General features: G+C 35.6%; 1 protein-coding gene across 1 annotated transcript in view; it reads right to left on the bottom strand.

Moving 5' to 3' along the window:
- Positions 1–23,302, bottom strand: part of TTC6 (tetratricopeptide repeat domain 6) — a 286,301-nt gene that overhangs the window by 7,370 nt on the left and 255,629 nt on the right. Inside the window, exons 22-25 of the mRNA XM_078149180.1 lie at positions 19,470–19,589; positions 14,235–14,308; positions 9,207–9,417; positions 6,971–7,123 (exon numbers count right to left, since the gene is read on the bottom strand). Coding sequence (XP_078005306.1) covers positions 6,971–7,123; positions 9,207–9,417; positions 14,235–14,308; positions 19,470–19,589 — 558 coding nt within the window. The remainder of the gene's footprint in view (positions 1–6,970; positions 7,124–9,206; positions 9,418–14,234; positions 14,309–19,469; positions 19,590–23,302) is intronic.

The raw sequence follows: 23,302 nt of genomic DNA, 5'->3' as shown, positions 1-23,302 counted from the left end.
TCATCTTTCCTCTAAATCTTCTCTTTTCTGAGCTAAAAACACCCTCATGTTGTTCATAATGCCTTTTCTGGATGTTCTCCAGTTTGTTTTTCTGAAAAAGTGGTGCCTGGAACAGAATCTTCAGATTTGGTCTGACTAGGGCAGAGCACAATGGGACTGTTATTACCTCCTCTTTATGAAAGGTAAACCTCTTTTACTGGAATCTAACACTGTATCTAATCCAATAAACGTTTATTCAATACCTGCTATGTGCCAGGCACCATGCTAAGCGCTGGGGATACAATTAATAAAAAGAAAGTCTCTCCTTCAATGATCTTACAATCTAAAGGGGGAATTCAACACACCAAAGGAGGAAGGGAACAGGACACCAGGGGGCAACCAATATAGGGGCATCTTGTTCCATTTATACCAGGCAGGGCAGCAGATACAGAGCGGAGTGAGCTGAGAGTCCAGTTTCTGCCCTCTGTAGAGGAAGGTATTGGGAAGAGTTTATTATTCCAACCTCCAGCCCTCCAATCAGAGGGGAGAGGAGGCTGAGGGAGGTGGTGTCCATCAAGGCTACAGTTAACAGCATGCTGGTGAGTTTAGAAGTGATAAGCTTATCCTAGGAGGAGCATCTTGTTCTCTGGAGTTGAAATCAGGCAGGGCAACTGAAGCAGAGTGGATTAACCTTCCAAATTGCCAAATCATACTACTGGCTCAAACTAAGCTTGCAGTTCGTTAACATCTCCAGATCTTTTTCAGATGAGCTGCTGACTAGCCATGACTCTACACCTAATTATATATTATAGACAATAGTTTAGTCCAAATCTCTCCATCTTGTTCAGATAAATGATGTGAGAGGCTTTGTTAAATATTTCAAATTTCTCTGAGTAACCATTTTAGTAGTTCCATATGAAAAAACAAGTTAGTCTGGGATGACCAATTCTTAGTGGAATATATATACATATACATATACATACACATACACACACATATGTGTGTTTATATGTATATAGATATAGAAACATATGTAGATAAATAGACATAGCTATAGAGATATATTTTCCTTTCTAAGATCTTTACTAACCACCCTTTAATAATATACATTAGGGGCAGCTAGGTAGCTCAGTGGAGTCAGGAGGACCTGAGTTCAAATCCCATCTCAGACACTTGACTCTACTAACTTGTGTGACCCTGGGAAAGTGACTTAAGTCGGCTTGCCTTGCCAAATAAATAAATATGTATATTAGAATTTTGCCAGGAATCAAGGTCAAGATCATTGCCCTATATTTTGAGGACATCATTTCCTTTTTGGGGAAAATTGCTACTACATTTTCAATTATCCACAATTTCTCAAAGATCACGGACAGTGGCTTAATAATTGTAGAATTATTTTAGAACCCTGGGATGTAGACTCAGGGGTGTGCTGGAGCCAGAGAACTAACTGTTAAATTTTTAGTGTGAACATTTACACCTTGGAAATCAGCAAATACCACAAATCAGGGCTTTATTTGTTTTGTTGATTGCCTGGACTTAAAGTGATGAAGAAAAGATTAACAATGCAGAAAGTATGTCAGTCCTCAGCACATTTTCCCTCCCCCCCCTCCATGTTAAATATTTATCTGCACAACCCTGGATGTTGTTCAAGTTGCTCTGGTAATTTGAACTCATCAGGGGCAGCTAAGTTCTCTCTTGCTAGCTTGCTTGCCCTTTTTCTTGGGTTTCACCTCCACATTTATAATTTTTGTTCTGTTCTTTCCACTCCAAAGATCATTCTACATGGCAGAGAGAAAATGAAGTTAAAAGCTGATGTTCAGCTTCATCTTCTCTGTCATCATCCCATCCATCCCAAGTAATGGTCCTAATTTTATCCTCCTATTTTCCCCAACATAGCATTTAAAAAAACAAAACAAAACAAACAGATAAACACAAAAACCCAAACCCTTCTGTTGCTGCTAGCTATCCTCATTAGCTTCAATTCATTCCATGTTATATTTCCTCATAATACTATTTTTACAGGATTGTGATGTTTTATTCTTTTTTTACCATCCCTTCTTTTCATCTTATGTACATGTCTTTTTAAAATCCAAGCTGATCTGGAGTCCTTGTGCATCCACATAGGTGTCTTTAGACAAGGGGTCTCCTCAGTTTTCACTTCATGTGTGTTATTTTTCTTTGTGTCTTTAGAAGCTCATTCTTGAAAGGTTCCTATTACTAACTGACTAACTTCATTTAAATTTAGTTCATGGTACCTACCATGCCCTACAGGTGAATCCTTTCATAACTGCATTTCCCAATCTAGAGTACATGTTAGTGTAACCAGAAGGTGTCACTGTGGACTTGGCACTCTCTTCTTAATCCTAGTTCGCCTTTCCTGGTTTAGTACAGTGCCTCACAAGTACCAGATACCTAATAAATGTGGACTGATTCCTTCCTTTTGTAAGAATTTGAAGAGATGATTCATCCCAGACCACACTTTTCTCTGCTTACTAGGTGTACCTGGGGGCATGCCCTTCCTTATGGTTCCCCCCAAACTCTCTCTGTCTCATGGCATCAGAGGTTGGAGATTTGTTTAATGCACCTATAATCCGAGCAGCCAGCCTCACCTGGCTAAAACAATAACTTGCTCATTAGCCTAGGACTTCAATGGACCAATTTAGAGAGTTTAAAAGTACAATTTATTAATAGAAAGAATCACTACAAAATCCTCTCATGCATATGGTTCTGCTCCCAGGTCAGAACCAAATTCTGGTTCTTGTTTTTGGACCTATTTTTAAATAGGTAACTGTGTAGCCCAGTTAGTCACTGACATCCATTTCCCCTTTTATCACACAGAAAAAAATATATAGACATGAAGTACATGATAACAATTCATGACCAGTCATGGATTTTACACTAAACAGAATAAGTTAAATAGGTTAAAAGAATACTGAGAAAAGTAACAGAAAAGCACAGGAATGGGGAGGAGAGAGTTGGAGAGAATAAAACCTTTCTCATAGCTTTCCTCAGTTCTAAAATGGCAATCACTCCCCCCTCAAAGGTTCAGTCTGAGCTGATATATAAAGGAGAATCTTGCTGTGAGGTAACCCTGTTACCCTTAAGTCTCTACACAGACTGCCTTCCTCATCTGCAGACAAGTTCAAAGTTTTCAGTTACTATGGGAAGTCCATTTCTCCCAGCTCAAAGACTGGTAATTCCAGTCCCTCTTTGGACAGGCAGAAAATGCTCTTTCCTCCCTTCTTCTCTTTCCTCTCTCTCCCTCTTCTCTCAATTTCCTTTCTCTCTCCAAATCCCAGAATTCCAGTCAGATTTCAATCCTTACCCCACCTGCTAAGCAGTAAACTCAAACACTTCTTTATACCCAGTTACATCAGAACTAGGTGTAAACAAGACCCTTACCAAAAGCCTTTGATTTATTTCAGGGGGCAGGGGTGTGCTGGAACCAGCTCATGCCTATTCTAATTGTTAAACTTTCAGTGTGAGCATTTATACCTTGTAAAATCAGGGCTTGGCTTATTTTTGCTGATTTTATAGACAAGAAAGTGATGGAGAAAAATGTTAATGCAGATTAAACTTAAAAAGGTAAAATGTAAGTACATTTTTCGGAGAGCCAGTTGTTAAATATTTACCAGCATACCACTGTATATAGGCCTTGTTCACACCTAATTCTTTTTCCCCCCTTGGACAATTAATTCTATGTATCTTTATACACACACACACACACACACACGTACACACACATACATAAGTATTTAATTTTAGCTTTACCAAATACATGTGAAGACAATTTTTAACATTCATTTAAATTTTTTTTTGAGTTCCAAATTTCCTTCCTCCCTCCCTTACCTCCCTCTTCCCTAAGACAGTAAGCAATTTTATATAGGTTATATATGTGCAACCATGTAAAACATATTTTCATATTAGTCATGTTGTGAATGAAGAAACAGACTGAAATGAAAAAAACATGAAAAAAATAAAGTGAAAAATAGTGTGTCTCGATCTGCATTCAGACTCCATCAGTTCTTTTTCTGGAAGTGGATAACATTTTTCATCAGGAGTCCACACTTGGTTCTGACTGATTGATTCAATTAAGAAGTGTTCTAGCCTAAAAAGTTTTTGATAGGGGTTTTTATTTTTATTTTTAAATAGAAGTGGGATGAAGTTAATCAATGGAGCCTTACCCTTACATAAGCTAGGGATTCTAACAGGTGGAGGTGAGAAGAGAATGCTAGGTTAGGGCTTCTCACTGAAGCAACTGGGATGAGGGCTGCTTGAGTTTGAGGAATTTGAAAAGAAAAAGAGGACAATCTGTTTCGCTCTGCTCATTTTATTTTTTCATTTACGTCAAATACCTCTCTAAACACAAAATATGGTAACCTTGCATCAAGATGAGGATAGGGAAAAGGAGATCCATATATAAGACTTACTTGTCCAAAGGCGATTTATTTAAGGTATTTTTTTTTTGAGGCAATTGGGGTTAAGTGACTTGCCCAGGGTCACACAGCTAGGACGTATTATGTGTCTGAGGTCGGATTTTAACTCAGGTCTTCCTGACTCCAGGGCCGGTGCTCTATCCACTGCTCCACCTAGCTGCCCCCCTGAGGTATTCTTTATAGTTAGTTAGAGATGGGAGTTGGTTACTATGGGTTTCCAAATTTACATTTAAATTGGAATGAGGATGTGGGAGCTCAAGTGATATATTCTTAGCTTTCCATTTTTGTGTAAGAAAACCCTATCTCTGATATTTGTTAGAGATGCTCTCTTTTTTGGGAGGATTCCAATATAATGATCGGTGTTATCTGTTACCTCTGCTTCAAGACATACAATTTGGGATCTTAGTGGTGATTGGTTGGGTTGGGAAAAGCAGAGAGCAGATAATAGTATGGCACTGTAATGTTCCTTGATAACTCCAGGCTAACTAATGAGAAGAACATGGAGAGTCTTTTCTATGACATAAGAGACAACTTGGGCCCAGTGGAAAATTTATTTATGAGGTTATTATTGAGCAAAGAGGGAGAGATAGCTTGTTTTATGGGGTGAAAGCAGTAAGAAATGACAATAACATAAGAGATAGTTACTCCTAGTCGATAAACATTTATTAATCACTAGTATGTGTCAGACACTGTGTTAAACTCTGGGAATCCAAAAAAGAAGCAAAAGACAATCTCTGCCCTCAAGAAGCTCACAACTTAATGGGGGAGACAAGACAAGACAAACAAATATGTGAGAAACAAGCTATATACAGGATAAATGGAAATTTAATAAGAGAGGGAATTTAATAAGAGAATTTAATTAAGAGGGGTTGGGAAAGGCTTCCTGTAAAAGATGAGATTTTAGGGGGCAGCTAGGTGGCGCAGTGGATAGAGCACCGGCCCTGGATTCAGGAGAACCCGAGTTCAAATCTGACCTCAGACACATAACACTTACTAGCTGTGTGACCCTGGGCGAGTCACTTAACCCCATTGCCCAGCCAAATAAATAAATAAATAATAAAAAGATGAGATTTTAGTTAGCTAAAGGAAGTTTGTGGAGATGAGAAGGGAGAACATTTAAGATATAAGAGAAAATGCTAGGAATCAAGAGATGCAGTCTCTTGTTCATTGAATATCCAGGAGGCTGTCTGTACTGAAAAGAAGAATGTGTGCTGGAAAGTGAGATGTGAGAAGACAGGAAAGATAGGAGAGGTCTAGGTTATAAAGGGCTTTGAGCAACAAACAGAAGACTTTGCATTTGATCTTGGAGGTGGTAGAGACTGGAGTTTACTGAGTAAAGGTGGGTGGGTGACATGGCTGGACTTTGGGAAAATCACTTTAGTGGCTGAGTGGAGGATGGATTGGAGTGGGGAGAGACTTGAAGCGGACAGACCCACCAGCGGGCTAATGCAATAGTTCAGGCATGAGATAACGAAATCCTGCACCAAAGTGGTGGCGATGTTCGAGGACAGAAGAAGGAATGTTGGAGAGATGCTGCAAAGATGAAATCAATAAGCCTTGGCAACAAATTAGATATGGGTGGGGGGGGTGAGAGATAGTGAGGTGTTGAGAATGACTCCTGGGTTGTGAGCCTGAGGGACTGGGAAGTCGGTGTTGCCTTCCAGGATATATGCCAATTATCAACAAGTACCAGGAGAATGGCTTTGGGAACCAAAGGTCTTATGAAAGTCCTTATGGTTTTTTTTTCTTTGTATTTTTCATGTGAAATGCTAAACTAGATTCCATAGGGATGAGTGAATAAACTTCCAACTCACAACAAGTCTCTTAATGGGGAAAGGCCTTATTTATTAATATGGCTATATATATTCTACAACAAGCAACATTAATTCAAAGGGAGAGAGGATAGCACTCACAGTTATAAAATCCTACAAAGCAAAACTACATACTTTTACACATAAGAAGGGGTCATAGAAACTACAGAGAATGGTTGGTTGGTTGTCGTTTTTCATTCTCAAAGAGGAACAAAATTACATCACTGGAAAGCATCATAGTAGTTAAAAATTTGTTGGTCCTGGCACAAAATTATGAAGGACCAGCCTATACACAGGTATAGGGGCAGGTAAAGAACTGACGTAATATGAAAATAGCAAACAGGCCAGTTTGGCTGGGATATGGCATGAATGAAGAGAAACGATTGAAATAAGTCTGAAAAGTAGCCTGATTGTGAAGGATTTTATTCAGTTGAAATATCTATGTTTTGTCTTAGAGGCAGTAGGGATCTAGATCATCTTCTTGAGCAGGGGAATGACATAGTATGATGTGTCTGTGTTTTAGGAAGATTATTTTGGCAGCTTTGAAGAGAGTGGATTGCAGAGGGGAGAGACTGGAAATGAGGAGAATAATTAGAAAGCTATTAAGAGTAGTCTAGATGTGAGGTGATTATGTGAGAACAGAAATGTGAAAATTCTTCTGCTTAAACCCTTTCCCCACTCTTTCTGTCACCCAACCTTGTCCCACCAAACCTACACTAATGCATTTTTATGTTCTTATTTTACCTTTAGAGCAGAATTTAAATCTTGAATAGCAGCAAAATTATCTCCCATCTGAAGACAGACTATTCCTCTCCCTTCATATGCCTGGTAGTTTCCTGGATCAATATCCACACAAATGGTAAAGTGATTCCAAGCTTTTTGGAATTTTCCTTGAGACTGGAATGATATGTCATACAAATATGCTGAGAAATAGTCCTTAATAAGAAAAACCCCCCAAATATTCTAGTATAAATGCTTATAATTCTACCTCAATGAAATAAAAATTTAAACGTAAAGATACACACACACACACACATATGAATTGAAGATATTTTGGGTATAATTTTACTCTATCTTTTTAAATGAGACTAAATAATTCAAAGAATAAGTGAATTAAATTGACTGGTCACATCTGCAAAGGTGTTAAAATTTGAATCAATTAAAATAAATTTGGTTGTATAATTTCTATTTACACAAATTGCTTTTGGATAATATTTTAAAATCCCAGACACTAGGTGAGGAAAAAACTCTCCAATATTATTACTGGGATAATAATACGGCGTTTCAAATGTATACTTTGAAAAAAAAAATTTGAAGAGAAGAAAAATGTTGATAAAATTATGTATCTACATTTAGCTTCAAGAGTGCCTTCCTTCCCCAAACTATCTTGTATTAATTTTATGTATATTCTGTATATACTTGTATGTTTACATGTTATTTCCTCCATTAGATTGTAAGCTTCTTGAGGGCAGACATTGTTTCACCTTTGTTATTGTTAATTATCAACTCTTAACAGTGCTTTACATATAGTAAGCACCTAATAAATGCTTCTTGATTGCTTCTTCTGGCTGCCATATCAGAATATTAACAATGAAACTATATAAACTCTGAGAGATTTTTCAAGGTGAACTCTCTAGCCCTGACTCCTCTTGTCTTGGGGGGGCTGATTTTTTTTCCTTTTTAACTGCAGTATCTCTATTAACTTTCATCTTATTCCATAGTTCTACCCTTTCAAGTTCTTTTTGGACCCTGTTTCTGTCATGCAAAATGTTAAATATATATATATTGCAGATTTATATGTAAATATATATTTGATATAATAAAATACATAAATATATACTGCAGATTTATAATCTGCAGATTTGATAAGTATATCAACCATCTCTTTATTGTATCAGTGATTTTAAAAAATACTAAACAGCTCCAGGTTAAACACAGATTCCTGGGACATTAGAGATCCCCTTTCCAGTTGATATTATAAAACATTAAAATTCTATTCTGATTCAGCCTGTAGAAGCAAGGGCTTAGAAAATGAAAATTAAGGGGCAGCTAGGCGCAGTGGATAGAGCACCAGCCCTGAAGTCAGGAGGACCTCAGTTCAAATCCGGCCTCAGACCCAACACTTGACACTTACTAGCTGTGTGACCTTGGGCAAGTCACTTAACCCCAATTGCCTAAAAGCAAAAACAAAAAAAGAAAGAAAGAAAGAAAGAAAATGAAATTAGCAAGCTTCTTTTATATGAAATAAATATCCTTTGTAGGGACAGAAGGGTTGACTTAATAAAGAAACTAAACAACAACAACAACAAAAAAAACACCTGAAAAAGCCAAGGAAAGAAAATTCAGTTTCATGAGAACCAGGCTTGAATTTAAAGCAACTGGCTCTTAGGCTACTGGTTCTTTGCTGCCATGAGAATACTAAGCTACTAATTTGTAATCCTTTACTATCTATCCATCCATCTATCTATCTATCTATCTATCTATCTATCTATCTGTCTGTCTGTCTGTCTGTCTGTCTGTCTGTCTGTCTGTCTGTCTATCTATCTATCTATCTATCTATCTATCTATCTATCTATCTGTCTGTCTGTCTGTCTGTCTGTCTGTCTATCTATCTATCTATCTATCTATCTATCTATCTATCTATCTATCCATCTATCCATCTATCTATCCATCCATCTATCTATCTATCTATCTATCTATCTATCTATCTATCTATCTATCTATCTATCAGTCTGTCTGTCTGTCTGTCTGTCTGTCTGTCTGTCTGTCTGTCTATCTATCTATCTATCTATCTATCAATCTATCCATCTATCTATCTATCTATCTATCTATCTATCTATCTATCTATCTATCTATCTATGTATCTATGTTAAGGAAATGGTAAGTCTTTCATTAGCAAAGAAAAAGCATTTACTACACACTGTTTGCAGTCATATCCAGTGAAAAAGTTTAATGAGTAAGTATCCCTTTGTGTAATTACCTGTAAATTATATCCAAAGCTAATTCTGGCTTTCGGGTATGCTGGATTGAAGTGTAAGGCTTTTATAAAGTCCTTTTGTGCTTGTTTCTCGGCTGCTTCATGACCGTATTCCATATAAGAATTTCCCCGACCAACATATGCATCCACAAAAAAAGGATTGAGTTCAAGGACACGAGTGAATGAATACACAGCTTCTTCAAACTCTCCCAGTCTGAAAATAAATTTGTAGCATGGACATTTTATTTCTCAATCTCTTCCCATGCCCCGCCCTGAACCATAACATTTTGACACTGTTATTTGTTGGCCTTTTAAAATAACCCTCATTTAAAAAAATTGATATGAATCTTAGGAGGTAAATTACTATTCCAATCCATTTTTTTTTTAACAGACAAGGCCTCCTAATTCCCTTTCAGTTTTCCTTGGTAGTTTGTTGGATTTCGGTGTGGCTGTTACCTGAAATTACTCTTATCTCTACCACACTCCTCAAATTGGTACTTTGTTTGTGTTATTGCTGTTGTTTGTCCTTCATTCTCAAAGAGGACCATGGCATCATGGAGGTGATGCTATGACATGCAAGTGAATTGGATTTAAGTGAAAGCCAGTGGCAGAGTTGCTAGTAGATGCTGACACTTCACATTGTGGCATTTTTTCATTTCATGGCACAATTGAGCACAAATTCCTATAACTATCACCACATTCCCAGTGTCTCCCTGAAAGACAATTTTGAGTGATGCCTAAGTGATAGGTATGGCAGTCACTGATGGGAAAACTCTTGACTAGTCCCAATTAGAAGGTCAAGTGCATTGCAAAAAGGCCACACGGGAAGTCAATTGCAAAGTCACAATTAATATAACTTATCCCTTGAGATTTCAGATTGGCAGCATGTGTTAAATTCTGGTTGTGGGCAAGGAACAAAGAACAGGCATGACCAGTACTCTCATGCAGCTTAAAATCATGCTCACCTTCCCTACACAATTTGGCATTATTTGAGAAACAGCAATCCACAATGTGTCTTATAATTTTACTTTATTATTATTGCAGAAAAGGATCTCAAGGTATAATTTGAAGAATTCTTTATAAAGCATACTCTTTATGTTTCCCCTTTAGAAATATGATTATGAGTCAGATCTTAGTACTTACTGTGACTAGTTCTACCAATAAGTAAAGAACTGCTAACCACAATCTTGTTTTCTCTCTGGGATATTAGAGAAAAATGGCAAGCTGAACCACAGTTAGTTCCTATTAAATTGACTACTTCCTGGAGTCCGTAGTATTTATTGAGCACCTATTATGTGAAGAATATACTGAAAAAATCTTTATTTGGAGAATTTTAGAACTGGACAGAATCTTGGGGAGCATTTATCACAACCTCTTTATTTTATAGATGAAGTAAATTGAACCTATAGAGGACAACTGCCTTGTCACAAAGCTAGTTAGTGGCATAGTCAAAACTAGAGCTAAGATTTCATGGTCACCAGTCCAATATATCTTCTTTTGTATCACATTATTTCTTTGTAACAAAAAGTAGAGATGAACTCGGGGTGTGAGCGAAGAGGGACAGGGTTACAGATCATTGATACTAGCAATTATCAAATACTTCTTGTAAAATTTTCAAAAATGGACTTTTAGCTGAATTTCAATCCATCAATCAATTAGCATTTATTAGGAATTTAGAATACCTTATTTTTAATGATAGAGAATCTAGACCAGCAATTGCAAAGCACCACTAACTTAAAGACATTTTATTATATGGCTGTAACTACATTTCAGTGAAAGAGAATCTGGTCACATCTATACAAAAAATCTCCAGATCAAAACAGTTGCTAAATATGAGAAAGGGTTTTTGAAAGAGGAATCGTCAGGTCTCCCCTTTTTGCAAACACAGTCCCTTCAGTCACTTTAGCTTCCTCTATATATAGAACCCAAACCAAATTCTGCGCTCATGATCGCAGCTGTATTTAACAATGCTCAGTTCTGAGCTTTATGATGGTAAAGATCACACAAAGATGATTAGAAAGCAATGTAGTTGATTACAGGCAAAAAAGGAGATGGAGATGACTCATTTCACTCAGGGGTAGAAGAACCCACCAGTGACACTCACTAATTATCAGGTTAAAAGTTTATCCCTCAAACCCAAACTATGCCTGGATGAACTAACATGAATTAACAGTGATGGTGTGACGCTGGGCACATTGCAACTTCTCTGGGCCTCACTTTTCTCATCTAAAAAATGAGAAGATTGGACTAGATATTTTCTAAGGCCCTTTCCAATTCTAAATCTACTACCCCTATGGCTTTTGAAGCACTTATTCTGATATCATTTTTTAAAGTGTATTTTTCCCCCTAATACGTTATGCTCAAATATTTATAAGACCACAGATTTGTATAAGCCAACTCAACCTAAATGGTATATATTATGTTAGTGTACGGCCAAAATGAGTAAGGAACCATGCAGAAAATATTATGCTTCCACCCCAGACTCTTACTAGCCATATGACCCTTGGGCGAGTCACTTAACTTCTGTCTGCTTTCAGTATCCTCAATAAAAAATGGGTATAATAATAATGCCTTTCTCAGAGAGTTGCTGTGAGGATCAAATGAGAAAATATTTATAAAGTGCTTAGCACAGTGCCTAGGCATATAATAAATGCTTGTTTCTTTTTTTCATAGTTAAGGGGATTAAATGCTTTTGGAGGCTTCTTTTGGAATAAACATGTTTGCAAACTTTATTAATATCTATGATTAGTATAGAAGACCTCACTTAAGGAAACCATTGGCCTGTTAGAAAAAAGATCTGGTTGTACACTTTACTTGCTCATTCCATTTCCTTATCCTCTTCTACTACTTGGAATGTATAACAGAAAAATAAGAAGGCTTTGGAAACATTGGCCTTACCAAAATTTGGAGATACAAACCTGAATATGTTCATCCTTTAAATAAAACAAAAATGTGGTATCCTAGGAACTCTAAACTTTGTGAAATGAACATTTGTTTTCACTTTAAAATGAAAAAAAGAATATTGTTAAGAAATCACAAATTTGTTTAACTCTCATGTATCTAATATTTTGAAACAGATTTAGTCATATAACCAGGAGCAACCTTAACCACTTATTTAAAAAGGTATTTTGTGACCATATTCCACCATGGTAAAGAATAATTTTTAAAGTATTATATAATTTAGTTTATTTTTTTATTACTTATTAAGAAGTGAAGACAATTGACTTTGACTTCCTAAATTATTCAAATTCTTTTTAATTCTATAAATGTCACAGTTACCTAACCTCCCTTGTATAATTATGGTCTCAACTCTGGATTGTCTTCTCTAAATTAGTGGTGTCAAACTCAAATATAAACAAGGCTACTAAGCTATACATAAGGATGCCCACGGGCTCAAAAACCACATTTTAACATTATGTTGTATTGTATTTTTATCTATTTTGCCAAATATTTCCCAATTACATTTTAGTTGGGTTTGCTGCCCACAGTGTTTGACACCTTTGCTCTAAATCCTAATAGTTATGTAAAGTTAAAAAAGACAATTTTTACCTTTTCATTTTTCCATTACTGATGATGAATATGGAGTATTACAGAATTCCTGTTTAATTTGGGGAAGGAGTGGTGTGGAGAAAGAAAAATACTCTTTCAAAGTATGGAATTTCTTCTATACTTTTAAAACTTAAGTGGGGACTAATTAACTTGAGAAGATCAAATCTTATTTTTAGAAAACTAAAAATATCAGCCAGTTGTCTTATGACTAAACAATATCACAATGTACAATAAGCTGATGATTCTTATAAAACAAAAGAAATACTATGTATCATAGAGGGTTGACCTGATATTATCTATTAACTTTCATTCAAGTTCATTTGTCATATTATCCTATATACTTATTTTAATTAACTCACAAATCAATTGAATTTATGATATGCCTAAAAGTGAAGAAAAAATACTTAGCACAAAAATGATATAGGTTAAACTTGATATTTAAAAACCTTTCCTTGTCACTTAAAATTTTTTAAGATTAAAACTAACTTCAAAAAGATTGAAAAGTAATATCTAGCTTTGCTAAAAATAATTATGTCTTCTAATCTCTGGATTTGAAAAGTCATCTTCTATTTTAATATCAGGGTTCATCACATCTATGCTTTATGTACATTTGATATTAAATAAATATTTATTATCTGAATCAATGAATGAAGCAATAAGATAAAAAGAGTTTCATGCCTATCTCAAACCATACATAATGGAATTGCGCATGAGGCAGCAAGGTGGCTAAGTGGAGAGAGGGCTGAACTTGGAGTCAGGAAGACCTGAGTTTGAATGTGGCCTCAAATCCTGTTATTTGAGGGCTCCGCTGTGTGACTGTGGGCAAGTCACTTAACTGCTGTCTGACTCAGTTTCCTCAACTGTTAAATGGGGTTAATAACAACACTATCTCTTGGGGTTCTTGTGAGCATTAAATGAGATAGTGTTTGTAAAATGCTTAACAGGGTTCCTGGCATGTAGTAAGTGCCATAAAATGCTTATTCCCTTCCTCCTTTCTCTTCTCTACTAGCCCAAGTACATTAACTACTCTTTTGAATCAGTTAAAACATCTTCAATGTTAACTTACTAACAGGCAATAGTTATATTTGTTGATTCAATTACCTAAAGCCAGCTTTCTAGAGCTAGTTGTCAAAGGATGATAACACCAAGGAGCAGTGATGTGAAACACCATCCACTAATCCAGATTGGCACCTCTAGGTTTATTTATAAGTTCAGTGATGATGAAATCACATGTCACTAAAACAGATAAAGCAATAGAATCCAGAATTTGCTTCATTAGGGCCTTGAACCACAGGCATTAGAGACATTTCTTTCTTGGCATTTTTAGACATTGCTTTGTAACTTTTTTTTCTTGTATTCTGCCACTCTCAATCCATTTCATCCTTTTTTATACTTTCTAACTTACATACAAATAGAACTGTAGTGTCGTTAGGTATATTGGCTAACTTCACTTTCTATTTTAACACAAATCACGTTGATTACCTGTGATGGCAAATTCCAGCAGCTTGAAACAGGATAGCATCATTTTTATTTATCTGCATTGCTTCCCTGAAATCCTGAAAAGATTTTAAATGTTTTCATTATTTTTGCAACATTACTTTAATTACCTGCATGTACCATGCATATACACTTTCCCATGGAATCACAATTTTTAAATTCCTAATTCAATAGCTAAAATAATTAGCATATTTGAATTTAAATAAAGAATAAATAATAAAAATTAAATAAATTTAAATATTTTAGCTGTCCTGGGAATTTTCTTTATTAAAAACTATCCATGTCTTCTCATCCTGTGCAATCCATATTCTACAGAAAATATAGAGAACATGCTAATGACTTTCTTCTCAATCTTTTGACTTTTTGTGGGTACCATTGAAGCCCTTATGTTGCTCAGCTATTAAATCACATGAACAGCGAATCTCCTTTTCTGATGATGCATTTCTTCAGTGTTGTCTTTCATACCACTTCTGAGAATAGAATGTCATTGGAAAATTGTTACAGTCTGTTAGAGCCCACCATGAACTCTTCATTGTCTGTAGGTGGACTTAAAGCGGAGGTTCTTAGCCTTTTTTTTTGTGGACCCCTTTGGCAGTGTGATAAAGCCAATGACTCCTTCTGAGAAGAATGTTTTTGAACAAATTTGTAGTTGAAGTGGTAAATTTTAGTTAGAGATTGGTTAGTGGAAATAAAGATGTGCTTTTTCCCTATCCAAGTTTGTGGACCTCTTGAAATCTACCTATGGACCCCTGTGCTAGAGAATGTGGTGTTCCAAGTTTCACAACCATATAGCTTTGCCTGAGGGACTACAGTATTGAAAGGGGGGGGGTGTCTTTTGACTGGAGGACAGCTTGGATCACAAAAACACTGAAAAATTTCCTTGATACAATGAAGCCTACTCTCTTCCTCTTATCTAATTCAGGCACTAACTCATTGTCCACATGCACAGCCTGTTGCAGCTACACACATTGATGTACCAACTCATTGGACTGGCCATCCAACAGTATGTCATAGTTGAGACATTAGGCATTTTTCATCTATTTTAGTTTGTATACATAGATTTTTAGATCAATCTATTTTAAATAGTCATGGTCCTCTCATTGAGGTGGTCCTCTAATTTTCTGGAGGTTGCTAGGATAATATACAAACAGAAACATCTGGACTGTCTCACTATCTCTAGAGAATCCTACTCCAACTTGTACTTTGCATAAGACACCCTTCATGGTAATATTGAAAATCTTTTGTGATTAGACATCTTTTTTATGCAACATGGCGTTAGAAAGAGGGTCATTAAACAGCAATTGCGGTGGTTGTATTTATTAGGGAGTCTTGTATCATCGTAATATATGCGTAAAAGATTCCTTGAAAGAAATGCATGAGGATACATTTTGCTTTCTTGAATCAAATGTGTTGTTGTAATCATCAGACGATAAACACAGAGACCTTGTATTTTTTTCCACCTACCATAAAGATGAAACCTTTTATTGAATATTTTAGTGTAAATTTTTATTGATGACTTTTGCTATTACACTATTTATATTTTCATTATGCCCCTATCCTACCCTCATTAGAAAGCCATCACCTATAATAAAGAGTAAGGAAAGATGGGGAAAACATATTCCACAAACTTAATACACATAATTAAAAAGTCTGACACTATTTTCAGTGTTCCACTCCTATATTACTCCAACTATGCAAAGAAGATATACTTTTCATGTTTCTCTGAGACCAAACTTGATTATTTGAAGTCTAGAAATGCTGTATAGTTTGAAGTCTGAAAACGCTATTCCATCTTCATTTCTACCTTTTTCCATTATTTCCATTGATATTCTAGATCTTTTGTTTCTTCAGATAAATTTTTGTTGGTCTTTTTTCTACCCCTTTTCCTGAGCTTTTTTTTTTTGCTTTGCCTTTAATAAATCTCTTCCCCTCCTATCCTATATATTCTGAAATTTTATTTTCTTGTTTGTAATCTATATCTTATTTATTCCTTCTGCTTGTAGAATTTGTTGTTTGTCAGTGGAATTGCTTGATTTGACCACTATTTATCTTGAAATTTGAAGCTCAGGTTTTTTTCTTTTCCTTTTTCCCCCAGAGGTGATCTGTGGATTCTTTCATGGTCCTTTATTTTCTGTATTCAGATCAATTTTCTTGTATTATTTCCTGCATTATGGTGTTCAGTTTTTTTTTTTTAAATTTGTCATGCTCTTCTGGGAGACGTATGATTGTTAAATAGTCTTTTAGCATCCTACCTTCAAGATCAGTAGCTTTGGCTTATATAAAGATCACATGTCCTTTTTTTATTATTAATTTATGTTTATTTTTAGGCAATTGTGGTTAAGTGACTTGCCCAGGGTCACACAGCTAGTAAGTGTCAAGTGTTTGGTCTCAGGCCAGATTTGAACTCAGGTCCTCCCAACTCCAAAGCCGGTGCTCTATCCACTGGGCCACCTAGCTGCCCCAAGATCATATGTTCTTTTAACATTAACTTGTTTCTCTTCTGCTAAAATTTCCTTCAGAATTTTTGTATTCCAAATATGCTCTCTCCTTTTTACCTTTAGAGAAGTTTTCCACCATGGATATAATGTTTCTAATCTAATTGAGTTTAAAAACAAACTCTGTTTCAATAATGATAAATTTTGGCACTTGTTTCTTTTCTTGTCTTCTTTTGGTCCTGGTAGGGGACACAGATATGGAGTGAAGTGGGCAATACTTTCTACATGTAGGAGGCAATCCTGGCATGGGTTCCAGGCATAAGCCCACAGATCAACTAGAGATGTTTCCTATGTCCCTACCAGAGGCAGATAATGGAGGAGGGGTACAAAATGAATGCTTTATGGATTAGTGTTCTCTGGTGTTAATTAATGAAGTTTCACTTTGTCAGGATTTTTTCCCCTTTTTTATCCTGTCAATTTGGTGTAATTGCTCTATTTCCAGTGCATAATTCCTCTTTTCGGAGATTTTTGAGACAGTGAAGTCTTATTTTGACACCTAGTCAGGTGACTTTGACATCTACAGTATTATTTAGAAATACCTGCTTGTTTCCTGCTTGTATTTTCATCAGGGATATCAACACACATGTAGACAATTCTTATAAAAGTTTTATAAAGATAAGAATGGTATATGGATCCATAGTTGCTGGTATCTCTTCATTACCTTTTCCTGTGTGTCAAACTTCTTCGTGGCTTTTCCATTCTTTTGGTTTCTTTCCCTGTTGAGGTATCTTGTAAAACTACCCCTAAATGCTACAAGTTTCAAATCATTTCTAGCAAATATTTCCTCAGTATATATGTGGTTTATCTGTTTCAGACAATCTTTTGAACTCCACCTTCTTGTGTGCCATTTTTACCTTTTCATTTTTCTATTCTGATGATGAATATGGAGTATTAACAAAAAACACTGAAGAATTTGTTCTATTTTGTACTTTTTTCATTGTCCTGCTATCTAAATATCTATGAATCCTTTTGTTATGATGCAGTTCATGTGAGTAGGTCTCATTTGAAGCTTTTTGTACAGTTGTTTTTGCTTCCATTGTTTTTCACTTGCTAAGAGGTGAAAATACTTAAAGTCTTCTACTATCTTCCTCTGTAGTGTTTTACAAATTAGTTTGTTTTCTAACCTAGCATTCTCTGTATGAAGATGGGGAAACTAAGAGTGATGGAATAAATCATACAAAAAGTGCTTTGTTATTTGCCAAGGAATTGAATATGTAGTATAGTTTAAATGCTGCCTTGGTAAAACGATAGTTTTGAAACATGTATTTCAAACATATTAAACAAAGCATTTTTCTTTACTTAAAAATCATGCTTCAACCCACTACAAATGAAGAACTATGCAGAAGTAATATAAAGAGTGTTACATGAATCTTATGAAGAGAAAAAGCAGATGAACTGATGAAAAACCAATGGATAGTCTGCATGTTTCACTGATATCTATCAAACGCTGAGTACTCAAAGTAGGTTCTCAACATGTGGAATAAATCTCCTGTGACAGGACAGAGATGTCTCCCTATGGGAGGACAAAGATGAGAGTCATATAAGATGGGCAGACAAGGATGGGTTGAGGTGTCTATCATTGAAACAACATTCACATTGATGAAACCACAAATCCATTGATGTATTGGAATATTAAGTACCTAGAGCATATAGACAAGCAATAAAGAATTAATTTAGTGTTTTTGTCATTAGGTTCACAATCTAAAAGAAGTCATATATTTTGGTATCTTCAGTCTATCTTAAATATATTTCATTTGGAAATAGTTATTTTAGCAAATGAGTAAGGTAACAAAAACCCTTAATTCAAATGTATTGTGAAATTGAGACCCTGAAGATGGTTTAATGATAACTTTAACTTGCACCTTAATATTTCTTCCCAATATATCAGAATTACTTCTAAGAGAAAAGAGACCTTCAAACTAAGTAAGAGGTATATACTGATAATCATTTGAGATCAATTGGGCCCCAACAGGGGCCAAAAACCTGAATTAATCTTTTTCTCTCTGAGTGAACTAAAAACACCCCTTCCTGTGTTAGCAAATTTCAGGACCGGGTGGAGCTCACCAACATTCTTCCTGTTCGTCATCACTGAGCCCGGGATGTCTGGGACCAAACACTCTCTTGATTGATGAGACTTTTCCTTGTTTTGTATCCTATAGACATACGTTATGTAGAGGAAACACATATCCCAGATCTATGATTTTGATTGATACTTTGACATTCTTCTATTGTATTTGCAATCTATGCAATTAGGTAACTTCCTTTTTTTATGCTGTATGTTAGGAAACATATGGAGGCTATACCTTTTTTTTTTTGTAACAGACATCTTGAGTCTGATCATTCTAAACTATAAAACCCCTCTCATTATGCTTAATCTCGGAGTCAGAATCGCATTCTGGCTCCCATGTTAACATGATTCGCTAGCTAAAAGGGAATAAACTATATAATCATGTATCACCTAACTTGTTTGCCTTCTTTAACCAAACTTTCAGGTTAACAATACCAACCAATTTTGAAAATTCAATGGACATTTTTCTTAAATGTATATAAACATATTTTAATTTTTATTGTAGTCATTAAAATATCCAACACATTATATTATAATCTTAAGATAAGTGAATTCCCACATCTTCTTTAATATTGCTATTTTATGACAAGATTGTGCATTACTCTTCAGAAGCAGATATGCAATGTCAAATAGACAAATTTTGCAAGATCCATTTACCTCTAATGCATTGGCAACCATTTTTAGTTCCGTGTAGATCAGACCACGATTAACTAAAGTTTTTGCCTTTATGTCATCTTCCACGTTGAGAAGAAGAACAATTCCATAATCCCTTAAAGCCTGCAAAATTTAAACAATCACTTTAAATTCTGATTTAATTAAAAAAGACAACTTAAATTCAGTTGCATACTATTAGATGTATTGTCCAAGCTTATATCTAAATTATTAGTTTCATTCATTGTTCTTAGAATGTATTGTTCTCAGTAATCATTTGTTTATTTCAATTGAGGTCTGGACAGTTTATTTACAACTATTGTTACTTGTCCATAATTACAAGTATATGTGAATTATATGCTTCTTATTCTTTAGCTCTTAACTATGCTGACTTCTTAGCTAATCTTTCATGAGTCAATAAATAATTTTTTTATATGCAGGAACTAGATGAGTGTTTGAAGCAAAATGGGAAAAATAGCCTGGTATTCAATGCCCTCAACTGGCCCCAATTTTATTTCCCATTATTTCCCCTTCATTAATCCTCTCCTTTGGCCAGAGTGGTCTACTTAGTTTCCCGGGAGCTCACTTGGCTATCTCCTCACTGCTCTTCCATTGCCTCATGCACACAAAACAATTGAAATGTCTTACCCTGAGCTCTTTACTATTCATTCGAATTAATGTGTACTTCAAGGCCCAATTAAGATCCCAACTCCTTTGTGAAGTCTTACCAGACCATCAACCATCCCAGCATATAATGATCACTTCCTTCTATGAATTTCCTTAGCAAATTAACTCTTTACCATTTGATTTGCATGACATTTATCACATACTATCTTGTATCAGTCTCCTTTTTGTGTATTTGCCCAAGTAGATTATAAATTCACTGAGGGAAGCAATTATGTTGAACATTATAGCTCTCCCTTACAACACTGAGAAAATAGGTTTTTAGTCCTAATCAACCTCAAACCTGGCTCATTCCCCTGGGAAGAGGAATAGTCTATTCTCTTCAAACAGTTTCTACATTAGGAACAACCATACCAGAGTGCTGGGTTTGAGTCAGAAGACCTCGATTTCAACCCTGGCTCTTCCACCTACTAGCTGTGTGACCTTAGGGAAGTTGCATCACCACTTTGTGCTTCAGTTTCCTCATCTATAAAATGAGGCAGGTCAGATTAGATAATCCCTAAGGGCCCTTCTAAATCTTATGCTCCTTTGTATGAGGCTTGCCTAACAGAAACCAGCCTTATTTATTTAAGTAAATAAGTTAGGTAATTAATGTAAGTAATGGCAGCTGTTCTAAAAGGAATAGTATTACCTAAGCTACTAAATCAAAACCTTTCAGGAAAGAATTTAAAAACAGTATCTTAATTAATCGATGTTAATACTTGTTTTCTACATAAAGACATTAACCAGAGTTGCTTTAGACAAGATGAATAAAATGTTGAGCCAGTGGCAATGTGTAAAAGTCGCAAAGAGGTTTGCAAATTTAGTTTGGTCTTGGGAAAAGCTTCCTAATAAATTAGAGCTGTTTTAAATGTGCAATGGCCTATCTCAAAAGGTCATGGGTTCCCTCTCCTTGAAGGTATTTAAGTAGTGCTAGGATTACCATTTGTCAGGTGTGTTGGAGATTTCTTTGGTGTATAGGTTGGACTAGATAGATGGCCACTGAGGTCTTTTTTTTTTTTTTGGCTAGGCAGTGGGGTTAAGTGACTTGCCCAGGGTCACACAGCTAGTATGTCACTGAGGTCTTTTCTAACCCTTAAATTCTATGATTCTGAGTCAAATCTGGGACCTAATAGTATTATCCAATTTCTTTACCTATATTTCAAACTACTATAGCACAGATTGGAGCCATGTCTTCATTCAAGATGAGGCCACATCTTCCCCATGGAGTCCTGCAAAGAAAAGACTACAGCTCCAAATGCTTTTATGATACTAAAGCACAAAAATAATGTGGCAGCTGTGATAACATAGCTTGAGAGCAAGATATTACAATCTTTAAAAGCTATTTACAATAAGCATCTGAAGAAAATCAGTGCAGCTATAGCTAGGATGCTCATGAAAATACTCGAGGTCTACAAAAATTGGAAGATATTGAAAAATCAAGTGATAGGGCTAGAAACACACTTAGCATCAACCTTCATAAGAACATTAGTGTTGGAAAGGATGTTTAGATCATCTAATCTAGCAGTTCTCAACCATTTTTGTCTCAGGACCTTTTAATACTTCTGAAAATTATTGAGGCCTCCTTTGCTCCCCAAGTTTCTGTTTATGTGAGTTATGTTATCAGTAATTTACCATATTATAAATTGAACATTTTAGTATTATTATGAAAATAGTTTTGACCATGCAGACCCCTACAAAGTCTCAGGGATCCCAAAAGTCCCTGCATCACACTTTGAAAACCCCTGGTTTAATCCTTATATTATAGGTTGGGAAACTGAAACCCTGGGAGGTTTTGTGACTTTTTAAAGCAGGGTGTGGTAGAGCTGGACCCAGGCTACCCCTTAGTGTGGTTTTCATATACTTCTTTATTTGTGGGAAAAGCCTACATTCATTTTGGGTGGGAAAATGGGTTTTGTTATCCTCATAACATGGGGCAGTTATAGCATGAGAACAGAGAGGCAGAGTTTCACAATAAAATGTCAACTGATTTAATTTTTGGAAGTAAAATGGCTTTTAAAAGCTATTAGCTTTTTATTTAAAGCTAGGTGGCATAGTGGATAGAGCACTGGCCCTGGACTCAGGAGGACCTGAGTTCAAATCCAGCCTCAGAAACTTGAGACTTACTAGCTGTATGACCCTGGGCAAGTCCCTTAACCCCAATTGCCTCACCAAAAAAAAAGCAAAAAAAATATAATATATAATATAATAATACACATATATAATATATATATAATATATATATATATGTAATATCATATATATATATATATTAATCCTGAGGGTGGGGTTAGGGGCAGGGGAGCAACCCAAACCTCTACTATAAGTATAGCTAGTTGAACTAGGTGGTCTTTAAAGTTCTTTTTAGTTCTAAAAGTCTAGCATTTGAAGTGAATCTTATTTTAAGTATTTTTTACTTAAGGTCATTTGCTCACATAAGTTGGGTAATTATCTTAAAGAGCATATCACTAATAATAATGTTTACATTTATATTGCACTTGAAGGTTCTGAAAAACATTTAAGATCCTTTTTTTTTATCCTAACAACTATCCTGTCAGGTAGATTGCTGTAAAATGGAGATAACCCCATTTTCAGTCTGAGGACTGAGCCTTGGAGGCCTGCCCATGTTCACATGGACAGAAAGTGTCATAAATGGGATTCAAACCCAGACATTCTTGACTAAAAGTTCAGGGCTCTATGAAACTCTCTTCTCAGTGCTGTTGTCTAGCAATTTCTAGAGAAGCAAAACTGTCTCTTTTTTTTTTTTAATAACAATCTGTTGGGCAGTTACAAACATCAAATATTCTAAGCAATCTTCAGTTGCTGAAGGACTTCTAATCCTTCATTAGGTCAATATTATTTATTAACAAGGGGAAGCTACCATGAACCCACAATTAAAATTAGAGTAATACTTTTTAACACTAGAACAGTGTTTTCCAAAATCTTTCAATTAACAACTTATTTACAAATGTCTAAAATTTTCCATAAATAGCCTCATTTTACAACAGGAGAGAATTAATGAAAGAGATTAAGGAGGTTATCCTTCTAAACAAATTTAATGTAGAAAGTGGAAAGGAAAGGAAAAGAAAAAGACAATAAGGGAGATGGTAGGAGGGGAGAAGAGAGAGACACAAAGTTGTGGAGAAGGGAGGTAAGGGCAACAAAAGCTTTTTTGT

The sequence above is a fragment of the Phascolarctos cinereus genome, unplaced genomic scaffold, assembly GCF_003287225.1.
Source record: "Phascolarctos cinereus isolate Bilbo 61053 unplaced genomic scaffold, phaCin_HiC Scaffold_2;HRSCAF=192, whole genome shotgun sequence".
NCBI lineage: Eukaryota > Metazoa > Chordata > Mammalia > Diprotodontia > Phascolarctidae > Phascolarctos > Phascolarctos cinereus.
The sequence above is the reverse complement of the archived record's forward strand: the minus strand, read 5'-3'. Positions and strand labels throughout refer to the sequence as shown.